We start from the raw sequence: 25,896 nt of genomic DNA on the forward strand, positions 1-25,896 counted from the left end.
GATTAGCTACCTTGCATGATGGATCCTGTGATCAGTGGTCTTTCCTTAGAGTCTCCATGTAGCCCTTCTCTTGGCAAGGCTCTGCTAATCAACCCTGAGGAACAAACAACCCAAACTATCATTCTCCTGATACAGAGCAAATAATCCAGGGCACACAGTGCTCATTAACACACAAACAATACCTTCGAATGGAGCTCCTTCCCTGCCAGGGTGTCCCCTGCCCATGGGTCCCTCCATCATGTCGTAAGTGCGTTTCAGCTCATGGCCTGTTCTGGGGCTGCGGGTGTTTTCTCTGGGGTTCTTGATAGCTTTTGGACATGAAAAATACCAATCACGTTTGTGTGCTTGGTAAAGGAATACTCATTAATCATTTGGTTTATCAATGATCACAGCACTTACCATCATAGGAGAGGATGTGACCACTCTTGCCTTCATAGATGACGTGACCTTTAGACAGCTGCTCTCCCCTCGCCTTGTCTGGGCTGCTCAGATCCTCTGTGGCCAACTTTGTGATTGTGCCCTTCAGGAGGTCGGCAGCAATGCTGGACTGGGGCAGGGCAGGGGTGCCCTATGGATTTTCCAGAAAAGATATAAGCAAAAACACATACCCCTCAAATATGTGACCAATTAAGGTCATTTATCTATTTAGGTTTCGATCATAACTACCCTAAAAAGAAATATCACTTTATCCATTTATTACCTGAGTGATTGATCCACTCATAGCCAGACCCTCGCCCATCTTCGCTGGGTTGCCTCTGCCATCCTGCATGGAAGGAACTGCAGCTCCTGGAGAAGTAAGAAAGAGAGTTGAGTCATGAGTGCTTGGTGTCATCTTGTCGTGATGAAGGTGGTCAATAATGTACTTGGCATGCTGCTTTGTCACAAGCGGAAACTGATCAGTGATGGTGGCAAATCTTCAAGATGGCAGCGACAAATTTAGACGATTAACTATGGTACAAGTAAATCCAAAAAGCAGCCTACATTTCTTCTGGTAGATAAATCAGTGTGGACAGACCAAGAAATGGATGGGAGGAGCTGGGGCTCTTACATCAAAATCAAAATGTTTGGCTCAGTGGCCGATGACGGGCATGGTACATCGACCCTGCATGGTTCGACTCGACTCACTCACTGGGGCTAAGTCATTTTCTCCATTTTGTTTTCCCCTGCAGACAGCACCCAGTCATTATAGGCGGGATTCTTAGCTGATTGTCACAGGGATGCGAACTGATGACATCGTCATCAAAGTAACACTTGTTGAATCCTTTCATTGGCAACCACAAACAGAATGTCTGCACATACTTGTACGGGGCAATTTAAGGGGCTGCCATTTTTAAAATCTGGGTCAAGTTAATAAAAATATTGCGGTCAATACTGACGGTAGTTAGGCTATTTAAAAATGATGGGTTTGTGCTGGAGGTCCTGTGTCATGGTGGTAACGATTCTCTCTGACCAATCAGTTTAACTGCACCTTCTAGTATCGACTCAGCTTGCTTGGAACCTTGACTGAAGTGTTACCAAAAACAGAGTACCAGGTACTATACACACAACGTTTACTAAAAGGAAAACCCAAACAGAGCGAGTCTAGAAGTAGAACCATGCCCTACCACGAAGTGTAAGTGCATAATTAAAATTCAATACAATGATTACAGCTTCAAAACTAGAGCAGTAACAACAGCAGTTCAGGTTCAAGGACAGTGAGTCCTTCCCAAAATGTGAACACAACCCAGGTTGACAGGATTCATGTGATCTTAAATTAAAGAAACTACAAGCGATTTTGGATTTGTGTTGATTTTGGTGGCCCCTGTGGACAAAAGTGGTAGTGTTTCCATGAGTGCCACCTCCTCATGTCTCAAAGATCTTGACCTGGTTGTCACATGTGTTTTGGAAGCAAGTGAAAGAAAGACACAACTTATTTTTAATACTACTTTCACTGCCAAACTTTGCCTGGGAAAATGTAAACATAAACTCTTCCTGTCTGCTTGCCGTAAATAGTTAAGTCTAATTTGGTGGGGAATCAGACCCGGGCACAGGCATTAAGAATAAGTATGTATAAATAATTATAATATCTTATATCAGTGTCTTCTCACTGATGGACTTGTTTGCTTATGTAGGTCAGGTATAGGCATCAATTTGAGACTGTTTCATAAACAGTTAAAAACTCTGTAGCTTCTCTAAAATGTTATTCAAATTGCTGTGTTCTGTCTGTCTTTATGGATGGATGGATGGATGAATTTTGACAACTTCACTTTTATGTCATCACAACAACGGGCAAAAAACATGCAGGAGATTTTAAGTGTGCCATTACTGATCCATCTAGTTCAATATGTTTGAACACTGACGTCCATTATATAATAAAAGCTTGCTTCAGTAAATGTCATGGAGTAGCGAGGTGAAACCTTATGGCCTTCACAACACAGTTATCCCTCAGAGGTGTCGTTAAACTAGGTGGGGTTGGGACTTAATGTCTAAAGCTGCATAGGAGCCTACTCCTAGTGATGTGATGGTGTGCTTTCCTACCAGGTTTGTTAGGATCCTGGTGCCGAGGCAGACCCAGAGAGATGGAGCCCACGGTGCTCTTAGTCCCCTCTGGCCCATAGACAGCGTGGGATGGCAGGTATGTGCCAGGAGTTCCCTGGAAAAACAGGAACAAAGATCAAGGTCAGGTCACTGTGTTCACAAAAACAAGAGAGTAGCGTCAAAGGATGTTGATAGTCTTTTATATGTTTCAGTTATTCAGTCATAAACTTTGGTATATAATAAGATAACAGCAAATAACAGCGAAGGAAAGTCTCAATTTCCCCTGACTAAAACACCTTTTACAACGGCCTAGTTGCTTGTAAGCGCTACGACACACGTGACACGGGTTTGTTAGGGAAAATATTTTCTTGAGTGACTTTAATGATTTTAATATTCTCACAAACAATCTGTACATGGGTAATCTGGAATTAATGCTCTAAAACTGTTATGTTTTTCCTAATTATTAAAGGTAAGGTAAAAGATATAGACTGACCCTTATAGGCTGAACTAGGAAACTGAGACTCCTTCCGAAACATTTTCACACTTAATAAACTTAACAAACTTAAATATTGTATAGCATTTTTTAACAAGACAGGGTATATGTTTATATATTAATTCTGATATAACTGAACCCTTTCATTGATACAAGATCCCAAAAGAGCTGCAACAATTAGTCATTTATTTGTTGGCACCGTTCAACGTAAACTTTTTTTCCAGTTGCCTGTTAGGGCAAGTGGGTCATACAGTAAATCTACTTCCTGAAATCAATTTTTACTTTCCCCTACACATATTTTTATATTTATTAGTGGTTATCAATTAACAACAAAGATGAACTTTACTGTCATTTGGTACTACACGTGCATATCTCAACAGAGATGATGCTGATATGGCATTTTATTCCGTATTGTTGAGCCCTAGATTAGTTGATCGAAAGAAAATTTGCAGTTATCTCAATAATAGGTGAGCCGTTTTAGTTTGAGAAAAAACAGCAAACATTTGATGGTAGCAAGTTCTCAAATGTAAGACCAAATGATTAGTCGAGAAAATAGGCAACAGATTTGTTGATAATGAAAGAAGTTGTTAGTTGCAGCCTTGGATCACAGCACCTCAGAGAGCTGGTTCAGCCCTTCAAAAATACTTGAGATAATTTGTCAAGCAGTACCAGTTGAGCTGGTTCCATTTCTGCAGGGCTGAGCTATTGAAAAAAAGTTGCTCATGTAATGAGAGTCAGCAAGCTGTATATTTGAATTTGAAAAAAGTGCATCTAATGTTCGAACAAAGAATCGTTTTTCCTTGCAAGATTAAAATAGATGAGAAATTGTTTACAGTTATTTGAAGATTCTCTTCACTGTTGACAGACTGAAAAAATAAATATCTAAAAAATTATACTCAAAAGAAGACCTGCATCCATTACTGTGGAGGCATAATGCATTCACTTGCTTTGTTTTTGGATTAACCAGATTTTTTTTATGAAAATAAAAACTGCTCATTTTTCAGAAGTAAAAACCTTATTATCTTAAAATTTGGACGCTGTTTATAATGTTACTACAACTCCTTGGGTCATTTATTTGTGACAGAATAACTTACAAGAAGATGCATCCCATCAGGATGCTATAATTTGACACACTGGAGAAAACACTTTAATATATTGGTAAATAAAATGTAGGTAAGTGATTTATAGAAGATTATTTGGTGTGTCAGATTGTCTGTTGTGGAAAAACATCTCATCATCAAACCCAGATGTGTTCTTTCTGAGTGACGGATGAAACTGATGACTAAATGGAGCTCTCTGGAATTTTCTTGTAAACACACAAAAGTTGTTTGTATTCGTTGTTACTCACCAAAACAAACTGTGTGAATCCTTCAGCTCTAACAAATGTGTTGACTGCATTTTCTTTCTCATAAAACATTTTCAGAGCTGATTCTTCATGTATTTTAAATCCAATTATTGTTGCCAATTTTTATGAGATTTTACTTTCCTTGTCATAGCATTTTTAAGACTTTTGAAAGACTAATTTAAAATGTTTTAATCCTATTATTTTTAGATAAATAAATTCAACACCTTTTAAGACTTTTTAGGGATCTATGGGAACTCTACTTTACGGTTTGTCCTTGCTGGTGTAAGTAAGAAGAGGGTTGCTCCGCTGCCATCACCCCCTTCGGCGTCTTACCTGGGAGATGGAGCCTCCTTGGATGAAGGAGGGCTTGTCCGTGGGCTTGGTGGTTGGAATGAGTGGAGGAGGAGAGGGAATGTTGGGAGGTCGACTGGGTCTGCTGAATGTCACGCGGACTCCATCTGGCATACTCTGGACCAGCTGGTTGGGGGCAGGATGGAGGACTGGTGGGGAGTATGAGAAAATAATCAGAGATGTTGCTTACTGGCCAAAATTCGGACATTAGACCCCTAAACAGCAAAGTATTAAGAACTCACAAAACAACTAACATCAGCTCACACAGTAACCTACAAATGTTTCGCCTGCCAGACGCCACAGCTTCAACCCACCCAACATCAGGGTTCCATTAAGCTCCATTTCCCATCAAAGACTGGGTGATAAAATATTCAGCTTTATTCAGACAGACTCCAGTGAGTGGTGAGGTAAGCACTGAAGACCTCAGTTAATAGCCTGTCCTCAACTTGAGGTAACCTTGGCCCACGCCTGCTGTCTGCATTACCGTCTCCTGGGAAAGCTGAGTAGACGAAATGGATCGCAACACACAAGCAGAAGACCGGGGGTAACCTCCACGCAGGCAGCATGCCTCATGCGCCGCACTCTACAAAATCAAAAATGCAAATGGATGTGTGAGAGCTCCTCCGGCGCGCACGGACGTCATCATCCTGCTGGCTCACACAGGGACAGACACGAAAACAAGCAGCTCCATGACAGATTTATAAATCCTCTACGCAGGGGGACTGTGCGTCAAACATTAACATTCATGCTGCGGTTCATCGTCGGGGACAAAACCCTCATTTGTCAGGGCACGAGAAATAGGTCTGCCCCAAATGACAAACAACAACAGTCAATCTTTAAGAGAAAATCCATTTCCACATCGACAACAGCAACAGACATTTTCACAGGGAATTTCCGTGCACCCTGGTTTGGTGGACTACACCCTTTTGCCTTCTTAAAGCTGAAGCAAGAACTTGTTGCTATCCTTGAACCATAATTCTGTAAATAAAGTAAATGAATACAGATCTATAAAATAATGGGAAACTAAATTGCCAGCTGGATCAAACTTGTTCATAATGTTGACCCCACTCCTGTTCCCCCTCATACATCTCTTTGCTCTAGTATCAATATAGAATTCTATAAACATCTGTGCTAGAATTTCCACCTTGTGGTTGTTTGCCTCCGTTAACCGGTCAGTTGTTTACATCCATGTCTGCCTCACATAATACCGTGTATGTAGTGAAAACTTTGAGTGAATTCAAAGATATTAAGTGTATTTTTTCTTGGCGAAATGGAAGTGATCACTATACTGACATGCAGGATATGCCACGATTAAAATATCTGCAGCCACATTTTGATTTTCTAATTTTGGAGCTGGACCAGGTGCTCTGTTGGAATGTATCGTTCGGTTATTCACTGCTCCACACTTTCAACTTAATAAACTTCAATAATAATGAAATTTATTTGTATAGCACTTTTCAAAACACAGTTACAAAGTGCTTTATGGAGACAAAAAGTAACAGGAACAGCAATAAAAACATTGAACATAGGCTAAGACCAGATAAATCAAGAGTGTGTGATAAAAATAAACAAATAATAAAATTGATAAAAGAAGGTTAGAAACTAGACACACGACAGTATTACTGTCACAAAGCATTCGAGAAGGCCACACTGTTCATTGCACTGGGTCTGCATGCAGCACCTGTGCCTTCCATCCATCCATCTAATCTTGACAGTTCTTACTGGATGGTGTCATCCAACCCGCGACTCAAAACTCCACAAGCAGCTGCTGAGGAAAAGAACATGCTGCGTTCACAAAGCCGCAAAAACCTCTGTGGGCGACACTGGACATGTATAATTCCAGAGAATAATTTCCAGTGATAAGCATGCTGTCTTTGCTTTGAGCTTATTTTTACTGAGGGACACAGGGAAGTGACAGAGAGCTTCGTCACATGGTGCGACAACAATAACCTGAAGCTCAATATCAGCAGAACCAATGAGCTTGTGGTGGAGTACTACAGGAACAGGACAAAACAGAAGGTTGTAGCCATGACAGTAGATATTGGTTCAAATATGGATGTTGCTGCAAAGAAGCAACATTTATTATTCGAAAAATTGTCGAATAGTTGCCACGATTTTCGAATAGTGTTTTTGCTTGTGTTGCCCATCCCTACTTCACACTCATCTTCAACCCAACAGCACAGAAGATCTTTACAGCCATCACAGTGTCAAGGTGGACATCTAAGATTAGCGTCACCATCAGTATCTGACCAAATGTCTACCGTTCAGTTTCTGAGATATGGCGTTGAGTAAGGACCAGAAAAGTGTTTTTGCAGAACATTATGATGTCACAGTGAAGCTGACCTTTGACCTTTTTGGATAAAACTGTCATCACCTCATAATTTTATTCTATTAGACATTTGTGTGGAATTTTGTCATAATTAATGTATTCTTGAGTTATGGCCAAAAAAGTGTTTTGTAAGCTCACAATGACCTCTGACGAACAAAATCTAGTCAAGTACAAGTGAACGTTTGTGCCAAAGTCTCCAGAAGTGTTCCTGAGATAATGCTTTTATGGGAATGGGAGAGACGGATGGACAACATGAAAACATAATATCTCTGGCCACCATCTGCCACTTGCCCGCAATCATAAAAATATAACTGGCGATGATGGCTACTATTGACTGGCAGTGATTCACACACCATCTCGGCCTCTTTCTGAGACAAGAATGTAGGACAACGGCCAAGATTAGGAAAAGAAGCGTGCTCATGTTTTCTCTGTGCCCTGGTGGACGGACCAAAAATAATCTGACTCATCGTCGACATATTCGCTGCAGTTACAAAATCACCATTCTACTGTCTCCAGCGTGTGATTACACCAAGAAGAGCTGGCTCATGAGATACAGGCTCGAAGCAAAGATCCACGATACTACAAACCAAAAGCCAACTATGCAGAAAGCAGAACACTTTCAGAATAAAATCACTAGGAAAACATTTATAACGTCACAGTTTTTAGTGATTTAATATTTCTTGACAGAAATTTGGGTTTCAAAATGTATTGCTCATGTCAGCTGACTCATGCTACAACTCTAGTGTGTGTACGTATACCTTTGGACAAGAGGAAATTCAACCTGACCTCTACCAAAACCCGACTTATGACAGGATTAGAAAATCCCACAACAGCGCTCGTCTGCTACAACTTTAACTTCAAATAAAGACAGGGGAGCAACTGTATAAAACAGGCTATCATGAGAGCCTGTAAGAATATAAAATGTACATATCAATACAGTGGCTCAAACATAAAGTATACTTTACTGCCTCCACTTTCAAACACAAGAGACTCCATGGGAGTCTGGCAGGGCTAGTTTGTATCAGCAGGAAGGGAGGAAGCAAAAAGGGAAGGAAGGAGGAGGTGAACATGTGTGCTTTTACCTGGTGGCACACTGTAGCGGGAGGCATTGGGGGCGTTGGGGTCAGGCTGGGGTGAGGCCCTGCTCAGCTCCCTGGGGGAGAGTCTGTAGGGAGAGCCTGGCCGACCAGAGTGGACCTCCTGGTCCAGAGCCAGCTTCATGTCATAAGGCAAGTACGGTAAGGGCTTACCTGCAGTACACAGGCATAAGGACAAAGGGAAGACTATTAAAACAAGAACTCAATGCCGTTGAGCACTGAGCTGACCTAGATTACAACTAGCACCACCAACTGCGCACACATCCGCTGAAACCTATGTGACAATTATGTTGGCGTCAGAGCTCAGCAGCTTACTTACAGACGCTCTGCTCCTCACAGCACTCTGACTAAAAGGTGCTAAAAGCGTTGCAAAAATCACGCCGTAATGTAGTCTGCCAAGTGACTTTACCACTCAACCTTCTGAGGCTAAGAGGCTGAACTACACCCGATTGCCCAGAGACGGCAAGTGTCCTACTCTGACACACTCAAGTCATAAAACCTCAAAAAACACCACAGTCCTCTTCTTCAACCAGAGAGAAGCATCGACGCAGACCGCAGCTTTGAGTTTGCATCTGATTTGAAACAGGGACAGTCCAGATCACCCTCAAACGTTTCCTCTTTCAAAAGGGAACAAAAATGAATGGGGCCTATAAAATGCATTAACTATAAATAGTCCACCGCTAGCAGCAACAGGCTGACTGAGCGATGACCAGGAAGAAGGGGAGAGGAGGACAGAATGAGGATAGTTTCTGTTCTCTTACCATCTCTGTCTATTACAGTGGGGCTGCGGGTGTTGAAGGGTGGTCGGCGCTCCAGGTCTCCCTGATCCTGCCTCTGCTTCTCCTCTTGGTGTGCCGACTCGTGCGCTGCTTTGATTTGGTGTTGCAACATGGCAAAACCACTGATGGGCACGCCGCCGGGGCCAAAAGGACCAGGCACCTAGATAAGTCAAGGAGGGAAAAGGTCCAGATGAGTTGGAATTTCAGATATGAACTTAAGCCAAATTTGCACGGACTAGAATCCCCTGGTGACCTTTAGTCATCTGTAATAACTAAGGAGGTCGCCTGTGATCTTAATCCTGTGCGAATCTGCCATTTCTGTAATTTGTCAAGTAAAACAGGAACACAAATTGACTCCAGTATTTCGCAAAACACAGAGGTCGTGGGATAATAATCTTCCAGTGTGAGTCATCATCTCTGTGAATTTTTTATATTTTTTTGCAATGTGTATTTATTCCTCCATGCTTTTTTTTTATGTCTCTTGAGAATTATGGAGGCTGTACTGGCAATTGTAAATTAAAGTTTTGACAGTATTTTTGGGAGCAAATTCAGAGGGCTCATCTTACTACTACGGTTCTTGCTTTGACATCATATCTGGGGAATAATGTCATTAAATTCGAGTATAGTACAGACATACAGCACGCCCGTGCAAATAGAGCTTAAATGAGGTATTGAATTTATCTGAGCACTACAGAGAGCACTGACCACACCTCAAATTAAAATGTATTCCCTGAATATCTTCATTCAAAGACCTTAAAAGACTCTATAGATCTTACACTTTAAGTGAAAACAAACAGTTACTGGGGAAATTAACTGCAAAGAAGTTGAATTGATACTCTTTGGTTAGTAGATATAGCTACTGGGGACAACAAAAGCACTGTTTCCACTTTAAAACAAGACTTTGGTAGATAAATGATCCATATCCATGTCCATATTGTCAGCAAAGCACACCATGGAACTGTTGAGTACATCCAGAAATTAAGGCCCTGTCTAAACGTACAGATATTTAACCCTGACCTTTAAAACAATAATTCTGTCCACACGGCCAAACAAGGTAGCAAAGTGTGCAGACTATGTTAACTTTTTCAAAACACCTACAGGAGATCTCATCGCCGTTGATTTCCCTTCGAAGTCAGGATGGGAACTCACTCAAAGATACAATTGATGCTCTAGACATGAGAAAGTTTAACTTCTATTCCTCATCAACAACCCACTTATAAAACTGTCCTGTTATCTTCTCGCCTGATCCAAAATTAACGATTCTGGTGGACTTTAAACTGCCGACACTAAGGTGGACCAAATAACACTGGGCACAGCAGATGCCTCCATTCGTCCATGAGGTGGTGCAGCAATACTAGGTTAAGATATAATGTAGTCATCAGACCAAGCAGTGCTAACAAAATGTAAACAAACGCAGCTGTTGTTGTTGTTATTGTTTCTGGTGCATGCTCATTACCTAAAGTAACAATGCACATGCAGGTTTTGATAAGATGACATCATCATTTTCTACATGCTCAATTTTACGTGTCCACATGGCTACAAAGTATTTCGAGTTTTGAAAAATCTGCACCACGGAAAGTGTTTTCAACTTACTTGTGTGTGGACGAAAAATGAAAATATCCTCATATCGTATATTTATCTGAATATCTGTATATGTGTAGACAGGGTCTAGAAGGCAAAAACCTTCTGATCTTATCACATTGCTCATAATGACTGATGTGGGTAATATGGGCATGCTTTCAACCTGCCGCCTGCCTCCGTGCCAGTCTAAACCTGAAACTGTGACTTACCATAGGAGGGATGGCGGCTGCCCGCTGATGCAGCTGCTGGATGTTGAGCTGGGTTTGCTTGGGTGAGGACACCAGCACCGAGCCTGGAGGGTTGAGCAACGTGGGCTTGTCCATGGAGAACATTCTGCAGAGGCAGAGAGCAAAATGTAAAATGTCACACTCGAAAGCGAGTCCTGTGATTGTAAACCACAACACAACATGACAACATGAAAACACACCTCTGTCTGTCAGGCTCCGCTTCTACGTCCTCGTCAGCACTGCAGGTGGCACTGGAGTCATTATCTGAATGGAGCTCCCTGTGCCTTTCACCATGCTCTCCCTTTTCTCCTCTCTCCTTGATCTCAGGCTCCATCTTGACCTGAACCTCTACAGTCTTCATGTCCACATCCTGAGGTTCAGGTTTGGGATGCACCGAGCCTGCATAGGAAGCCATCCTGGCCTTTTCCTCCTGAGATCCAGTCTCACTCTCTGGGCTCTTCTCTTCCTTGACACAGAGTCCTCCGTAGGAGGGCTCCATGGCCTTTCCATTACTGGCCTGACCTTTGTCCTGGTCAGAGCAATGAGCATCTCCTGCAGCACTGTCTGCCCTCTTGGAGTCCCCAGACTGAGACGGGGAGGGGGCACTCTCTGTATCGGAGCTGTTGTCACCGCCTAAGAAAAAGCACCAGAGGATAAATAAGTACACGTCAACAAAACATGAAACCCACAAGACATTGAAGCCAATTTGAATGGCTTTTAGGAACAAAGGACAACCCAAATAAGATAAGGAAGACCAAGTGTATTATGACAGGGAAACAAGTGAATGAATCAGTGAGTAACCCAAGAGGCCGCAATAACTAGAAACATGCGCCCCCATCATGCAGGCTCCATGTCATAATTAAGGATATAACGGTACGTGTATTTGCCCCGAACTGTTCAGTAACAGACCTTCAGTTTGGTACACCCTGTGACCCAAATCTGTCAAAACAGTCTATTTATGTCTACCACTGGCATGCATAGAACAGAAGTTCTGGAGCATGAGTTTTACCAGGAAAGTTTTGGCAGTGCACCAGTTGTTGTCTATCAGCTGAAGCCCCTCAGTAGTCGGCTAGGCCTGGTTAACTGGGATAGTCAAGCTCAATGGACAAAGATTTGTGTCTAAATGCATGCCGATATTTTTAAACTAGGGGGTTTGGGGTCCTACGTCAGAGAATTTTGCACATCAGATGGCAAGTTGAATGCATTCTGGTGATTTTTTCTTTCCATCCATTAGTTGTGGAAATGTATTTAATTTGTCAAAATAAAAGTCCTCCGTTAGTTGTTGGTTTTTTTTGGAGTAGGTGGGTGGAAGGGCAAAATGTACACGTCCAAAATTTTGAGGGGGATGCGTCCCCTGTGACCCCCTAATAACTCATGTTATAGAGAGTTTATCACTGCATCTATGTTGCCATACTTGGTCATAGAGTATACACATGTAAGCATATGGTTAAAGAGCTTTAGGCTTGCAGAATGTGCCGTCACGTGTCACATGTCAATCTATTGTGACTGCCCTGTATTAAGGGCAAATGCAGGCTGCAGTTTAGCAGTGAACAGGTCAGATTCTCATGATGGAGAATTACTGACATTTACGTTATTTTTTTCCTCTCACTGAAAATATGCCAATATTTGAGTGCCTTAACAATTACAGTCACTACTGCATGTTTACATTTTTGTTTATTGCTGCCCTCTGAAAGTTGAAGATTCAGGTCATCAGTCGGAGACTCCTCAGTCATATGAGATTCTTCAAGTCGAACAGTCATTTTGGCCCCCAGTTATAGCTGCAGTCTGACCACTCCTCACTTTTATGCTGCTCTGGTACAAGCTCTGGCTTTTGTAATACCATACAGGCTCCGGCTTTTGTTCGATATCCAGTGTCGGCAAAAAATGTTGTTGCACATTGCACAATCTGTTGATAGCACAGTTAGCACTTATTAGCTAGGAGGGCTAACTGGGATTGTTCACTATATTATGTGAACATCAATGTCACCCTCAACTGCCAGCCAAACCTCATTCAAACTCCCATTCTCTATATAGAAAAAAGGAATGAACAGTCAAATATTCGTATTGAACAACCAAATCTGATTTGGGTGATAACTCTGGTTAGGGTGTGCAACATTTATTAAAAATGAAAATGAAACCAAATGTAGATCTGTTGTGACATAAATCTACCTACTGGGGTGATTTCTTATGTTTAAAAGCCTTGACGTGTATTAAAAGCCACGTAACAATCCAAAAAGGTACCTCATACATTTAATGCCTCATACATTTCTTTCCTACCCATCTGTGCTTCCTCCATTGTCACGTTTTGTTTTGGCACACGTCATTGCCAGTTCGTACTGTACCTTATCTATGACCACTTTTTGTTTATGTATGGTTCTTGCTTTGTAACGTTAAAGGTTGCTTATGCTAAATCCAAGGCTTCAAAGATACAAGACTTTCAAAATACTCTAATACTCTGATGATAATAAATCTAATCATCTGTTCCTTAAGAATCTTAAACTGCGTGGACACACAGTGAGCCAAAAAACACTGAATAAACTGAACTTTTTTAAATAATAAAAACATGAAGCCATATCTGGAAATCACATTCTTAAAGTTATAATGTGTAATTTACGTGGTTGTTTATTAGCAAATATCAACTATTGCTTTCATAAATAATTATTTACTAAAGTGTAATGCAATTCACATACAAATGGAAGCTTTCTCATAGGCTTAGAATAATTTCTTCTCTATATATATACACAGGCAGGCACAGGCACAGGCGCGGTCTGCTGGAGGCTGCCCTCTTGCGTCGCCATATTTGAATACAGTGCCCGAAAGGGATATACGCGGTTCGCCTTTCGCGTTTACCTAGAACTTGCCGTCACTGGAGACAGAGAAGGTGAAGCTCAATCCGGGGTGCTTCTGCGTGAACCTGCTTTGTACTTTCATGATTCTGTCGCACTTTAAATGGAGGACCACACACATGTTTTGCCCCGTAAGAGGGAAACCACACCACCAAATAAAAGAAAAAGATCAGATAAGCGAGGACGGGACAAAACGCGAGTGAATATCGGAGTTGCTTATTCCAGGTGGAAAGAACTCCTGTGAAAGAACACTCTGGAAACGCATATATTATAATCGTACCAACTTATATTTGCCGCACTGTGCGTGACTAACACATAAAACGTGTTATTTAAGCATTACTGTGCTAATGTTTGCTTGTGTTACCAAAACAATTAGAGATAAAACACTCCTAACATAACGTTATATCTCACAGATAACCTATATCTCACTGGTAAGCTATAACATATTGTAGCGTCCGTCAGGACGTATGGAAAGGATGACGCAGTTATTCGGCAAACCACCATTTATTACTGAACAGTACAGGTTACTGTTGGCCGTAACCACACCAAAACAACCAACAAACAAGAACTTAGCTGTAACTCCAACTGTGCACTGCTGCTCTCTCCTCCAGCTCACTCATACACACACCAGCATGCGCACTCACACAGCTCTCATTCCCGTCACACTCACACCCTGCCCCCCTACCTATACTCATTCAATCCCAAACATGCCATTAACACACAGAACATTGACATTATAACAGAACATTTACTGCAGGGTTGCTACAATATCGTAACATGGTTTAGATATAAATATTCACCTCATTGCTAGATAGGCCTACTCCTGAAAAACCTGAAAAACTTGTGGATGGATCTCTGCTGTCTGCGCAAGGCTTTTTGTCCTTCGAGGCCACCGTCACTTACCCGATGGGAGGGGTGAGCGAGTGAGTGCGAGTGAGCCCTGCAATCTAGAATTTGACCGCTGATGTCACTGTTACTCACCATTTTTACACACTGAGGCTTTAAGATAGAAACTGCATATTTAAAAAATCTGCCTGCCTCTGTTGGTTTACATATTTTCTACCGCTGCAGTTGTTGCCATGGTGATGGTTGTCCAGGCGGTATGTCTATGCAAAAACAGTTTGCAGATGCATAACATGTATCAAACCCAAATCAGAGTAATACTTAACAGCCAAATAACAAACATTTAAATGTCAGTGAGTGCTCATTAACAGAGCTGTGCTGATGCCTCCTCCGGCTTTATGTGCTCTACTGTCTGATAGATATAATGTGAGACCCACAGGCTACAGATCACCAAGGCCTCTAAAGCGTAGTTTGGGTTTCCATGGGACAAAGAGAAAGTCAAATAAACATGACAGAGAACCTTGTGACCTCCTGCTGTCGTCGCTGCTATCTTCTGAACTGGAGGCTGTTTAAATTACATATAAGTCTGCTGAGCAGCTCCAACAAAACGGACATATCGAATCACTTTGCTGTTAAAAACAGTTTCTACAAACCAGCACTTTTCAGTATCATTAAGGCAACATTCATATTAATATATTTCTGTGTGGAGCATGCTATCTTTTTTATGGTGGACTGCCTTCACCAGCAAAGATAAGGACCTCTGGAGAGGAGAGGGGGGCGGGTAGACAGGCAGGCTTGCCGGATCAAACAAGTGGACCGGCACTTTGTGTTCAAAGAGCAGGCTTTGTTGAGTCTTCAAAGCCAAGAATGTTATGCAACAGGCGCCCATGTACTCAGAATTAGTTCATATCTTTTATCTCCACCTCTCCCGCCCTTGCTTTTTTTCATTTGATCCTTTTTTCTCTCTCATTAAAACTACAGTCAGCGGAGAGCAAGCACATCACCATCAGCTCAGATAAAATCCTTACATGACAATTCAGAGGGCATTCTGGTTCAGGCTTCCCAGCTTTGCACTATTCTTGTCACTGCATTTTTTCCCTCCCTACCCTCCTCACTTAAAGGGTGGGTCCATTATTTTTTGTTTTATTGAGATTTTAAATCACTCTGTAGCAGACCAGTAATAATCCTTATGTATTCAAATCCAATCATTCAAATTTTGTTCGAAGTACGTTTTCTTCCACCTTCTTAAAATTTCGTCTTGTGTGACTTGACGCAGGTTTCTGCATGATGATGATGCCCGCCTAATGTGCCTCTTCAACACTGAGCCAAGCTGTCTTTAAGAATTGTGTTATCGATCTTCCATAACCCCATAATGCCCAGGCCACACTGCCTGCATGAGCAGCACACATTCGTCGCCGATCTTAGCAGGTTAGAGTAGCTACACTGCCTGTGTGAGCAGTGCTGCTCAGGCACGGTTTGCCTGCCTCTCAGCAGCTGCTCTTCTAGATATTCCAAGCATGGCCCATTTTTTCATGTGACATGGCAGCAAAAATAGACAGTGAAAATTACGTGTTGATTATCATAGACATTATACCAGCAACATTACACCTTCACTACAGTTTCAATGTCTGTATCTGCAGAATATCTCAAAGACATGACACAAAGCGTACATGTTCATTTTTAACTCAACACTTCATATTTCTGTTTCAAATTAAAAGCACTCTTGCGTTTCTGTGGACAGAATCCCTTCATTGTTTTAAGACAGGGATCTTATTGTGGCTTTTACGTGAGGAAAACTCAATGAGGAAAAATAGGTCTGCAGCAGCAGCGCTGTCCGTGTAAACACTGCATGCGTGCTAGCTGCAACAGTTCAGCGAGGTAGCTGTCACGCAGTGCACACACAGGCAGTGTGGCCCTGGTGTAACTGGCACAAACATTAAGCAATGTACTACTGTGGTCGTCACGTTAGTTCGGATCCAAAAGTCACACAATAACACAACAAATGAACCGATCGAGGCAGCAGTAGATGAGCAGTTCCTCATGTTTGGTGAGGCAAAATCACCGTTTTGTCACAGGAGTCTGGTAGCTTTGAAGAGGGCATAGATAACGGCTTCATTTCCCCGTCTAAAATGGATGTGTGACGGCAAGGCAAAGCAGTAGTAGTAGTAGTTTCTAAATACAGCGTACACTTAAACTGATATTGATTATTGTAGGTAGCTAAAATACATTTCGCTTAGCTTCCGTGGCAGTGTTCCTGTACCTCAAACAACCCCACTATCTATCCCTTTAACACCTTCACAACTCAGAGACAAGGCCAAAAAATTCAAACAGGAAGAAAAGTCCAAAACAATCGTGTTTTGTTACGTGTGTGTCTGTGTGTTTAATGATGAGCATGCACTTCCTATCATCCATCTCACTGACCTTCACTGTCATCTGCGTTGTCATCATCGTCATCATCAGGTGACACGGTGGCTAGACCTTCACCTTGAGACCTATCAGCACGAGCCCGCCGTGTATCCTGGGAAACACAAAGAATAGTGTTTTGCATTCATACATTACAGCTCAGCGACAGACTGTGAGAAAAGGCTGAGAGTGCTCAGTAGCTTACCTGCTTATGCTGCTGGAGCAGGTTGTCCAGGTTGTGACGTCTCTTGTAATTGAAATAGAAGTTCTTGCACTGTGCCTCGCTTTTGGTGCCCACCATTTTGGCAATGGCTGTCCAGTTTCGCCCGTGCTCAACAAGCCCTGTTGCAGGAGAGACAACTGAGCGTTACAGACGTGCAGCATTTGAACACTTGATAGAACACAACTTAATCAGAAAAAAATCACTCGTTATGTAACATAATGTAGGCAAATACTTTATTGGAGGAATTATGGTGATGTCATATACTGTGTATAAATAGGATTCAAGTGATCTAAAAGGACCAGCAGAGGGGTATGGCAAAGACATTAAAGCCTGATTTGACGTGGACATACCCTGACATGCTATACTTCACATATTTCCAATTATTGCTTCATGCTTTTTGAGCACCATCACCATGATTCAAGCAGATGATCTCAATGAATCTTCTCTTTAGAGTTAAAAGCTGCTGCAGGTGTTACTATTGAGGGAGAACTTTCGGTACTGCTGCAAAATGACACTCCACTGTTGCTATGGTTTGCTGTTGCTCTTCCCCATCCCGATTAACACAGAGCTGAGTGCACAATCAGCTTTGACGCCCTCACTAAATGCTGAACGACTCAGCCAAGCTGCAGTGAACTGGAAAACTGCCATTTACCTTTGACATTAGGGCTTCTCGTCTCTAAATCCCCTAACCCCGTGACCTCCCCTCCCTCCCAGCCCGACTGAAGAGGAGGGATACTGGCAGCTTGACAAATCACCACAGAGCTCAACAAAAAGCCCCATTACTGCTCCAGTTAAATGAGGGAATGGGGGCAATGGGACTGTTCAGAGTGACTCATCTTATTTAGAGTCACTTAGACTTGCAGACAGCCCAGAGATGTTGGACAGCTTGAGTATTCTGTAAGATACTGGGGAAACCTAATGACTGCACAGAACAAAACACATCATCCTTTGTGGTGACCACTACGGCAACTTCATCGAACAGCCATAAAAATATGCATGAAACACTTTCACCATCAGCAAGACCCTCCAAACAGATAATCTACACAGTTTAAAAGCTGAGCACTGCAGTGCACGCAACGTGTTCAACAACAGATATTTATCACAAGTGCGGCACCCGGACCTTCACTTACATGCCTTTAGCTAAATGTACACTTGCTCAACCATCCTGACAGCTACATTTGTCACATGACAAATGATAGTGAGTGGACTGAGAGAGAAATAATCAAATGAAGCAATCACACATTTTTTAAAGCTGCAGGATCTGACAAGATTGCTGTTTTTCCCCCATTCTTGAAGCTTTACGGAAATAAATATTTACATACATACATAATACATGAAGGCTCAATAATAACTTTTAAAAGTGATTAAGCAGCTAGCAGCTTTTTGTAGCCACAACTGAAAATATGATCGCCATTTTTTAACACCTTATATTTTGAGTAATTTTGATTCTATGCAGTTATAAGTCAGCTTAATAATGACAATATGTGGGATATAGGAGGACATATCGGCATATTGGAATATAATAAGTATGTTTTCTTAAGCGTATAATCACCTTTAAAATAAGACTTGTCTTTTTGTTAACTTGGAGTTGCTTCTATCTACATAGGTAGCAGGTCCTTTGCACAGAGTCTGCCATGTTGCATCGCCAGGTTTCTACAGTAGCCCAGAATGGACAAAACAAACAGTGGTCCTAGAGCCATTCGCGTTTTTTGCATTGGCTGACATAGTTAGCGGTCCCTCCATGACAGCTGCTTCAAAAAATAGATTTTTTTTAAGGGGGAAATGCTTTATTCAGTGTTTTTACTGGTTTAAACCATCTGGTCTTTTTGTTTGGAAAAGAAGACCTCAGCAGATAATTTAGCTCTCGGTAAAAACCTCCTGGACAAAGAACACTGAAGGAATGCTAAGCGGGAGAGTTTCAGCTGGTAGCAATCTGCAATCCTCACCGCTAGATGTCACTAAATCCTAAGAATCCTACACACTGCTCCTGTTAGTGTTATGAGTTAAAGTGTCTATCACTATTTTCTGGTATACAAAATACCAGTATATGCCTGTGAATTGGTGCATGAGTAAATGCACCAACGCATGTGCAAAGTCGTCATTTGCACCTATCCATGTACAGCATCGTCTGGTTCTGGTCCTGACTGTCATGGCGTTAAACAAATATCACTAGTGCAACAAATATAACAAATATGTATTTTGGGGTGCATGTTTTGCTGTCTGTGCCATTTACATAAAAAGCAGTTAAAAAGCAGTTGCCACTGATGTCAACCAGGGGCTAAGAATTAGTTGCCAATTTCTGAAAATGGTTGCCAGTAGCAACCTGGCAACAGTCGAGCCCTGACATGCTACCGCAGTATAACCGAGGTGACATCTACCCACTCATATTGCATAAACATCCTTGAAGGAAACCCTTGAGCGAGCTAATAAGATGTTATCGTGTTCGTTTTAAATTGTTGGTTTGGTAGATATACTGACAAATATCATCATGTGAATGTTATAAAGAACCTTTGTGAAGCTTAGTCAATTTTTGATAAAGTTGTCATTTTTGAGGAAACTGCCGCGCTGTTGTATTACATAAATGAAAGTGTGAGGTGTTCTAGCTGCTTAAATAATGCACTTGCAGCAAGCGTCTTATTATCTGCGACTTCACTAACTACCAGTATTAGACCTCAATATTGGAGCTCGATGGGACAAGATCGTGTCTGATTACATATCTGCTTGCAAGTAGTGTTCTTTTTGTCAGCTATTTTTTTAATTAAGTCTTAGTTTCTGTCAAATGTCCTTGTCAGCTGTTATCCTGTTTAGTCAACCTTATCCTGTTTTGATTTTAAAGTCAAGTTTTAATTGACTAAAGGTCAGGACATTTTAGTCTCATCTTAGTTAAAGAAAGCTGTAAATATAAATTATATTTAGTCAATGACAACTACATTTTAAATTTCTTTTAGTTTAATTTTAGTCTTTTTTAGTCATATGATTATATTGTACATTTACTCTTATTTCACAAAGGATTTTATCTTACAATTACCTGATGAAGAACACAGGTTTAAAAATTAAGAGTGAAGGAATGTGTGGGCCCAAATATGACCTTGTATCTTTCTTCCAAGCCGTGTTCGCATAGCTTTTGATAACAAAATTAACACAGCTTGTAGGAAGAGATGGATGTCGATTTATTTTATATCTGACTTCCTTAATTTGTCAGGGGCCAAATTAATAAAAACCTACTCGTTCATAAGTGTTCAGTTAGCTTAGAGTTGAGCTTCTTTTTCCTCCATGAAAACTTCTGATTTGGCTGCCGGGCCTGAGATGTGTCAGCCCGGTATTAACACTGAGGCTTATGTAGATCAACAGGTTACAGCAATGGCTGCCAGAGGAACTGTGTTTAATGCTTGCATGGCCAGCCATATGTGGCGGCACAGCATAACGTGATTTCTGAATGTGACTGTGTCATATGACCAGAGGAGCTTGTGCAGGTCTCTTTTCCGTACACTAATCCACAGACATATCTAACATACAAGTCTGAATGCCTGAGGAGATCATAGCAGCAGTGTATTTTTGTTAAGAGCGAGGTAAATCTCCAAGAGAGTCTTAATTAATCCACATTAATCCCTTTATTTACTCCCCCCGTCTGTGGGTCTTGGCACTCAGGGAACCAGACTTAAGAGTCTATACCAACAAAGCCAAGCAAAAAGGGGGAAAGGGGGCACACTAGAATGGCATATGACCCGACTAATAACTGCAGCGGCGCAGTCTGAGACCAGGCACAGTGTGCATGCAATAAACATTTTGAGGCATTCACAACAGCAAAGTCAAATGTTCTGGAGGACCTGACAAAGTTTTTGAACGTGAATAATAGATAGTGATCTTTGGAGGAAGCTGCAATGGTCACGCTCTGTTGCTTCATGGATGGCCTTAATAGATCACTTCAGAGAAGCCAGCAGAACAGCATAGCTGAAAGAAGTAAAACAAAAAAAATCTCTCGCATGGGTCTCTGTCAGCTCCCAGTAAAACACCAGCACAAGCTTCTTTTTATGTGAACGCATGTGCACGTACGTTCCTGTGTGCATGTAAGAAACAGGCAGGGCGAGGCAATATCAGATAATCAGAAGAGGAAAGAAGAAAGACAGGGGAGGAGGGAGGGAGGAAACAAGGAAAGATCATAAAAAGCAGAGCAACGCGGAGAAAGGACGGAGGGAGATAAAGCAAGAGGGAAATAAACTGAAACACTACCTTTTTTGGCAACCTCCATCTCCTCCTCGGTCCAGCGAGAAGTTTCTCCAGTTTCACCAGCACCAGCTAAATCACAAAGAAAAAAGACACAGCCCCATCAGCACTGAGAGAAAGACAGCGAGGGAGAGAGTGAGACGAAGGGAGGGAGACGGACAGAGAGAGAGTGACGGTCCTCCCTTCAGCCGTCTCCTTCTCATGGCCACTAATCTAATAATCTGTTTACATTCAGGGGCTGCCGAGACCTGCTCCCTCACTTACACTCTCTTTCTCTCTTCCCTATCTCTCTTTCTCTCTCCTTCCCCACAGCCCAGAGCGAGCCCTCCTCCTCTCTAATCCACGATGGGAGGGCCTTGGTCAGCTGATGTAGCGCCAGACAGCGGCAGAGTTGAGAGCTCTGCCTCCCTCTTTGGGAAATGGCCTTGGATGGAGACAAATAGACAGATGGAACAGCCAGCCCAAAACCCTCCCACCCCTTCTACTGTGACACTGCGCATCACACACACATGAACACACATACACACACACACTCCTCCTTCTTGCCTCGGCTTGGCTACACAGCTCCACACCCCCGACAAAATTCACAGAAGTGCACGGTTAGTATGGAGGGGGGCTGAGTGAACTCTAGCCCACTCTCCTCCATGGCACCCACTGAGACTGTGTAAACATTTGGACTAATATAGCAGCAGATGTACCCTTGACATTAACAGGAGGCTTGCCCCCCCCCCCCCCCCCTTCATCCACCCACCAACTTCGAAGATGAGGAGATCAATTCTCACTGTTTAGACGGCTCCTACCAAAGGTCCCCCGGCCACACAGTCTGTTACACTTCAGTCAAACAAATGTCAGTTGCACTAGACTTCCTTTTCCCGTGGCAAAACTCGCATGTTCTCCCCGTGACAGTCTGGACCCCTCGGGGGTGGTCATTCATCTCAGTGCTATGAAAACACACAGGGTGTCTGCCTACAGCATACCATCTCATGCACCTAATAACACACACTCAGACACATACGCCATCCCCCACAGCTTCTAACAAGATCAAACCCCCACCCACTGAATCAGCAGCTTCCTGAACTCACCTGGCACCATTTCAACTGGGCAAGACTGACAGATAGCTAACCTTTAGCACCACTTACTTCTAAGAAGCGCCATAGCTGCAGGGGTTACAAGAGTGCAAGCAAACAGATACCAGGGCTGGTAATATCTGGGCACATCACCCGATTCGATTTAAACGGCTACAATGCCATTATAAAACAATTATTGATTTATGCTGACTCTTCAAAATTTTTGATTCTATACATGCTTAATTTTTTTCTCTCACTGTGACTTCTTGCTACTTTTAAAACATGGCACAGCTGTAAAGATCTTTAATTAAAGAAAACAAGATTTAGGGTGCATTCACACCGGGATAGTCCTGGGGACTCGGTTCGAATGGGTGGGGAATGCCGAAAAATTTCACACCTTCATTTGGTTCAGTTCACTTTCACACTGCACTTTTTAAAGCAGACCAAACCGCCTGGACAACGTCACAAAGTTAAAACAGCTGTTCGTTTGGGGGGCGGTATTGCCCAAAACGACCACTGACCAGGAGGAAAAAAAGCATGAGAAAGAAGAAAACCTGGCTCATCGATTTGCCAGGACCAGAAACGGAAATCCATCCCCTTCGGCCAGCATGGTCACCACAAAAACAATGGAGCAACACCAAAGTTATGCAGTCTTGGGGTAAGCACCTGCTCCTCCTCACTACTCCACGTCTGCCCACGAGATATTTTACAACTTTTTATTTTTTTACCTCTGCTTATCCCAGTTCGCGCTGTTGGCTTTGTTTTGTTTTTCTACCCAAAATGCACTGCGCTCTCTGTCACTTCCTCTCTCTGGTTCACTTCCTCTCTTTGGTTCGCTGGATAGTCCGTTTACATTTCCCACCATAAGCGAACCACTTGCAAATGAACTGAGACCCTCAGTTTTCAAGCGGACCAGGGTTTGCTTGTTTTGTCCGCACCAGAGTTCAAATGAGCGTTCACACCACTCCAAACGAACCAAACTACTCGTGGAAGCGGACCAGGGTTCGTTTAAAGCGGACCAAATAGCACCAGTTTGAATGTGTCCTTAACTTCCATTTAGGGTTTGGTGTTTTACCGATTAAACTTAAGTATCGCTGCTTGTTCTATGTGCAGATGGACAACATGACTAAACTGATGTTAACATTGAGAATAAATTGTCACGTTATTTTATTTAAGCCATCTGCATGAAAGTTTCTTGCTCTCTCCCTCTCACTACACAAAGAAAAACAAAAAAAAAAACCTCACAAGCTTGAAACATCACACACATCCAGTGAGCTGGTAAGGCTTGGGTTTTTGTATCTGCAGGGCTCCAGACCGCAACCACCCAGTCGTGATTTGCAACCATGGAGCACCAGTGCGACTTGCAAATGTTATTGCTATATGAACTGGAGAGAGAGAGCTGTTTGTTTCCTGAACACTTCCTGCCCCAGATGAGCCGTTTGGCTTCAGAATAAAAGCACAAGTTGTTCCGCTTTGATTTATTTCATTATAACAATATTTTTATTAGAGTAAATTTATTATAAAATAGTTCAACCTTTCTTATAATAGTTATTTTTTTTAACTTTATAACAGTATTCTATTTACCCTTATTGTAATAGTACTTCACTTAAAGGGCCAGTGTGTAATATTTGGCATGGTTTATTGTCAAATCTGAATCTGAATCTGAATAGTCTACCCATTAATATGTTTATTTAAGTGTATAATTGCTATAAAATAAAATTTGTTTGGTTTTCGTAGCCTTATAATTATGCGTTTCGCGTGTATAAATAAACCAACGAAGACGACAGCGGAAGGAAGGAAGGAAGGAAGAAGGAGGAGGAAACAGCAGAGAGTGTTAGTAGTTCGTCGATAGAGAGTAGTGAAAAGTTTTTTTAGTTATAAAGTTTGCGAATGGACCACACTTCCCACGCAACAGGAGAGAATGAACCCGAGCCGTCATCTGCAAGGAAAAGAAGACGCAAAGAGGGGCAAAGAAAATGGGACAAGCGGCAGCAGAGAATAAACATCGGTGATGTTTTACAGCGACGGAGGGGGTTCATGAAGGACAATAACCTATAACATATATCGTAATATGGTTTAGATCTTCACCTCATTGCTCGTTGCTTCGGCTATGTTACCGGCAGAGACGCTGTTCTCTGTCACAGACAACACCATTTTTCCAAAGTGTTGAGGTCCTCGGAGGCCACCATAACTTTGCAGACGGGAGGGGTGAGCACTGGCGAGCGAGTGAGTGCTGCAATCTAGAATCTAAACGCTACATGTCACTGTTTTCAACCCATTTTACACACTGGCCCTTTAAGTAAATTTATTATAAAATAGTTCAACCTTTATTATAATAGTTATTTTTTTAAACTTTATAACAGTATTCTATTTACCTTTATTGTAATAGTACTTCACTTAACTTTATTATAACAATATTTAATTTACTTTATTATATCTGAACTTTATTTACCTTTCTATAACAGCACTTTATTTAACTTCATTATAATAGTACTTTAATCAACTTAATTATAATGGTACTGAATTTAACTTAATTGTAATAGTACTTTGCTTGACTTTATTATATAAGTACTTCATTTAACTTTATTATAACGATACATTAACTTTATTGCAGTAACTCTTTATCTAACTTTATAAGTATTTCAGTAGTCTACAGTAGTTTAGAGGAGATTTCAAAATATTGAGATATATATATATTGTGTATCTCCATATCACCTAAAAAGGTTGTGATAATATTTACAGGACATATTGACCACTGCTACACTCCATTACACTCCATTATCTTTTATCAATAGTAATAATAGATGGAAGAGACTTCATAGAAGCCAAAATGCATCGAGACATAATCTTTCAAGAGATGCATCTATGAATCTATTTTTATCTTCCACCCCTTAGATACACAAAATCCACGATGCAGTCACAGAGGGGAGATTACAGTTGACTCAGTCCTATGTAAAGCATGATACGCCCAGAACGAGGCCAGAAAGGTCAGAGGGTTGAGAGGATGGAAGGACACAGTGCAGACGGTTAGTTAATCACATTATAGGGCAGACCTTGCATAACTCAGACTGTTGAGTGAGGTAGAGCTCAGCAGACAGCAGAGGGATGGAGCAGGTGGCGGAGAAGCAACTTACAAAACAGTGCATTAATGATACAGATTAACACCACAACAGGCTTAGTGCACGCGGACTTCTTGGATACCTGAAAACCTGAGCTAGCATTGTCAGAGTGACAGACTCCAAAAGGGTGGAAGAGCACCAAGTGCGTGACTGAGCACCATGAGCAGAGCAGCACATTGCCATGGTGATGGACAGACTGCATACAGCTTCCTGAGTGGAGTGCAATGCAGGACAGAGTCTGTCTGACACTTGGCACTGAGTGCCTGAAACCAACTGTCCACTCTCAGTCTATAAACAGCTGATGAATCTGCACATTTTGAGGAAGGAGGAAGCCAGCAGAGCTATATTCTGACATGTCTAACACTTGTTTGCGTGTGTGGCTATTCAATTGTCCCAGCTCGTAACACAAAAAGCTAACACTATGAACAGTATGTTTAGCTGACTGTGACAAT

General features: G+C 41.9%; 1 protein-coding gene across 5 annotated transcripts in view; it reads right to left on the reverse strand.

Moving 5' to 3' along the window:
- The window catches only part of ncor1 (nuclear receptor corepressor 1), an 83,376-nt gene that overhangs the window by 15,776 nt on the left and 41,704 nt on the right, over positions 1-25,896 (reverse strand). For 3 of the 5 annotated variants that reach the window (XM_078172369.1, XM_033637791.2, XM_078172371.1), the window contains 13 exons: positions 21,265-21,330; positions 17,017-17,153; positions 16,830-16,926; positions 10,920-11,352; positions 10,702-10,825; positions 8,894-9,071; positions 8,118-8,285; positions 4,689-4,855; positions 2,518-2,632; positions 701-786; positions 400-568; positions 183-308; positions 11-94 (listed from right to left, as the gene is read on the reverse strand). In XM_078172369.1, coding sequence (XP_078028495.1) covers positions 11-94; positions 183-308; positions 400-568; positions 701-786; positions 2,518-2,632; positions 4,689-4,855; positions 8,118-8,285; positions 8,894-9,071; positions 10,702-10,825; positions 10,920-11,352; positions 16,830-16,926; positions 17,017-17,153; positions 21,265-21,330 — 1,950 coding nt within the window. The remainder of the gene's footprint in view (positions 1-10; positions 95-182; positions 309-399; positions 569-700; positions 787-2,517; positions 2,633-4,688; positions 4,856-8,117; positions 8,286-8,893; positions 9,072-10,701; positions 10,826-10,919; positions 11,353-16,829; positions 16,927-17,016; positions 17,154-21,264; positions 21,331-25,896) is intronic. The other 2 variants (XM_078172370.1, XM_033637806.2) reach the window with 1 other exon arrangement.

This window comes from Epinephelus lanceolatus, chromosome 11 (genome assembly GCF_041903045.1).
Source record: "Epinephelus lanceolatus isolate andai-2023 chromosome 11, ASM4190304v1, whole genome shotgun sequence".
NCBI lineage: Eukaryota > Metazoa > Chordata > Actinopteri > Perciformes > Serranidae > Epinephelus > Epinephelus lanceolatus.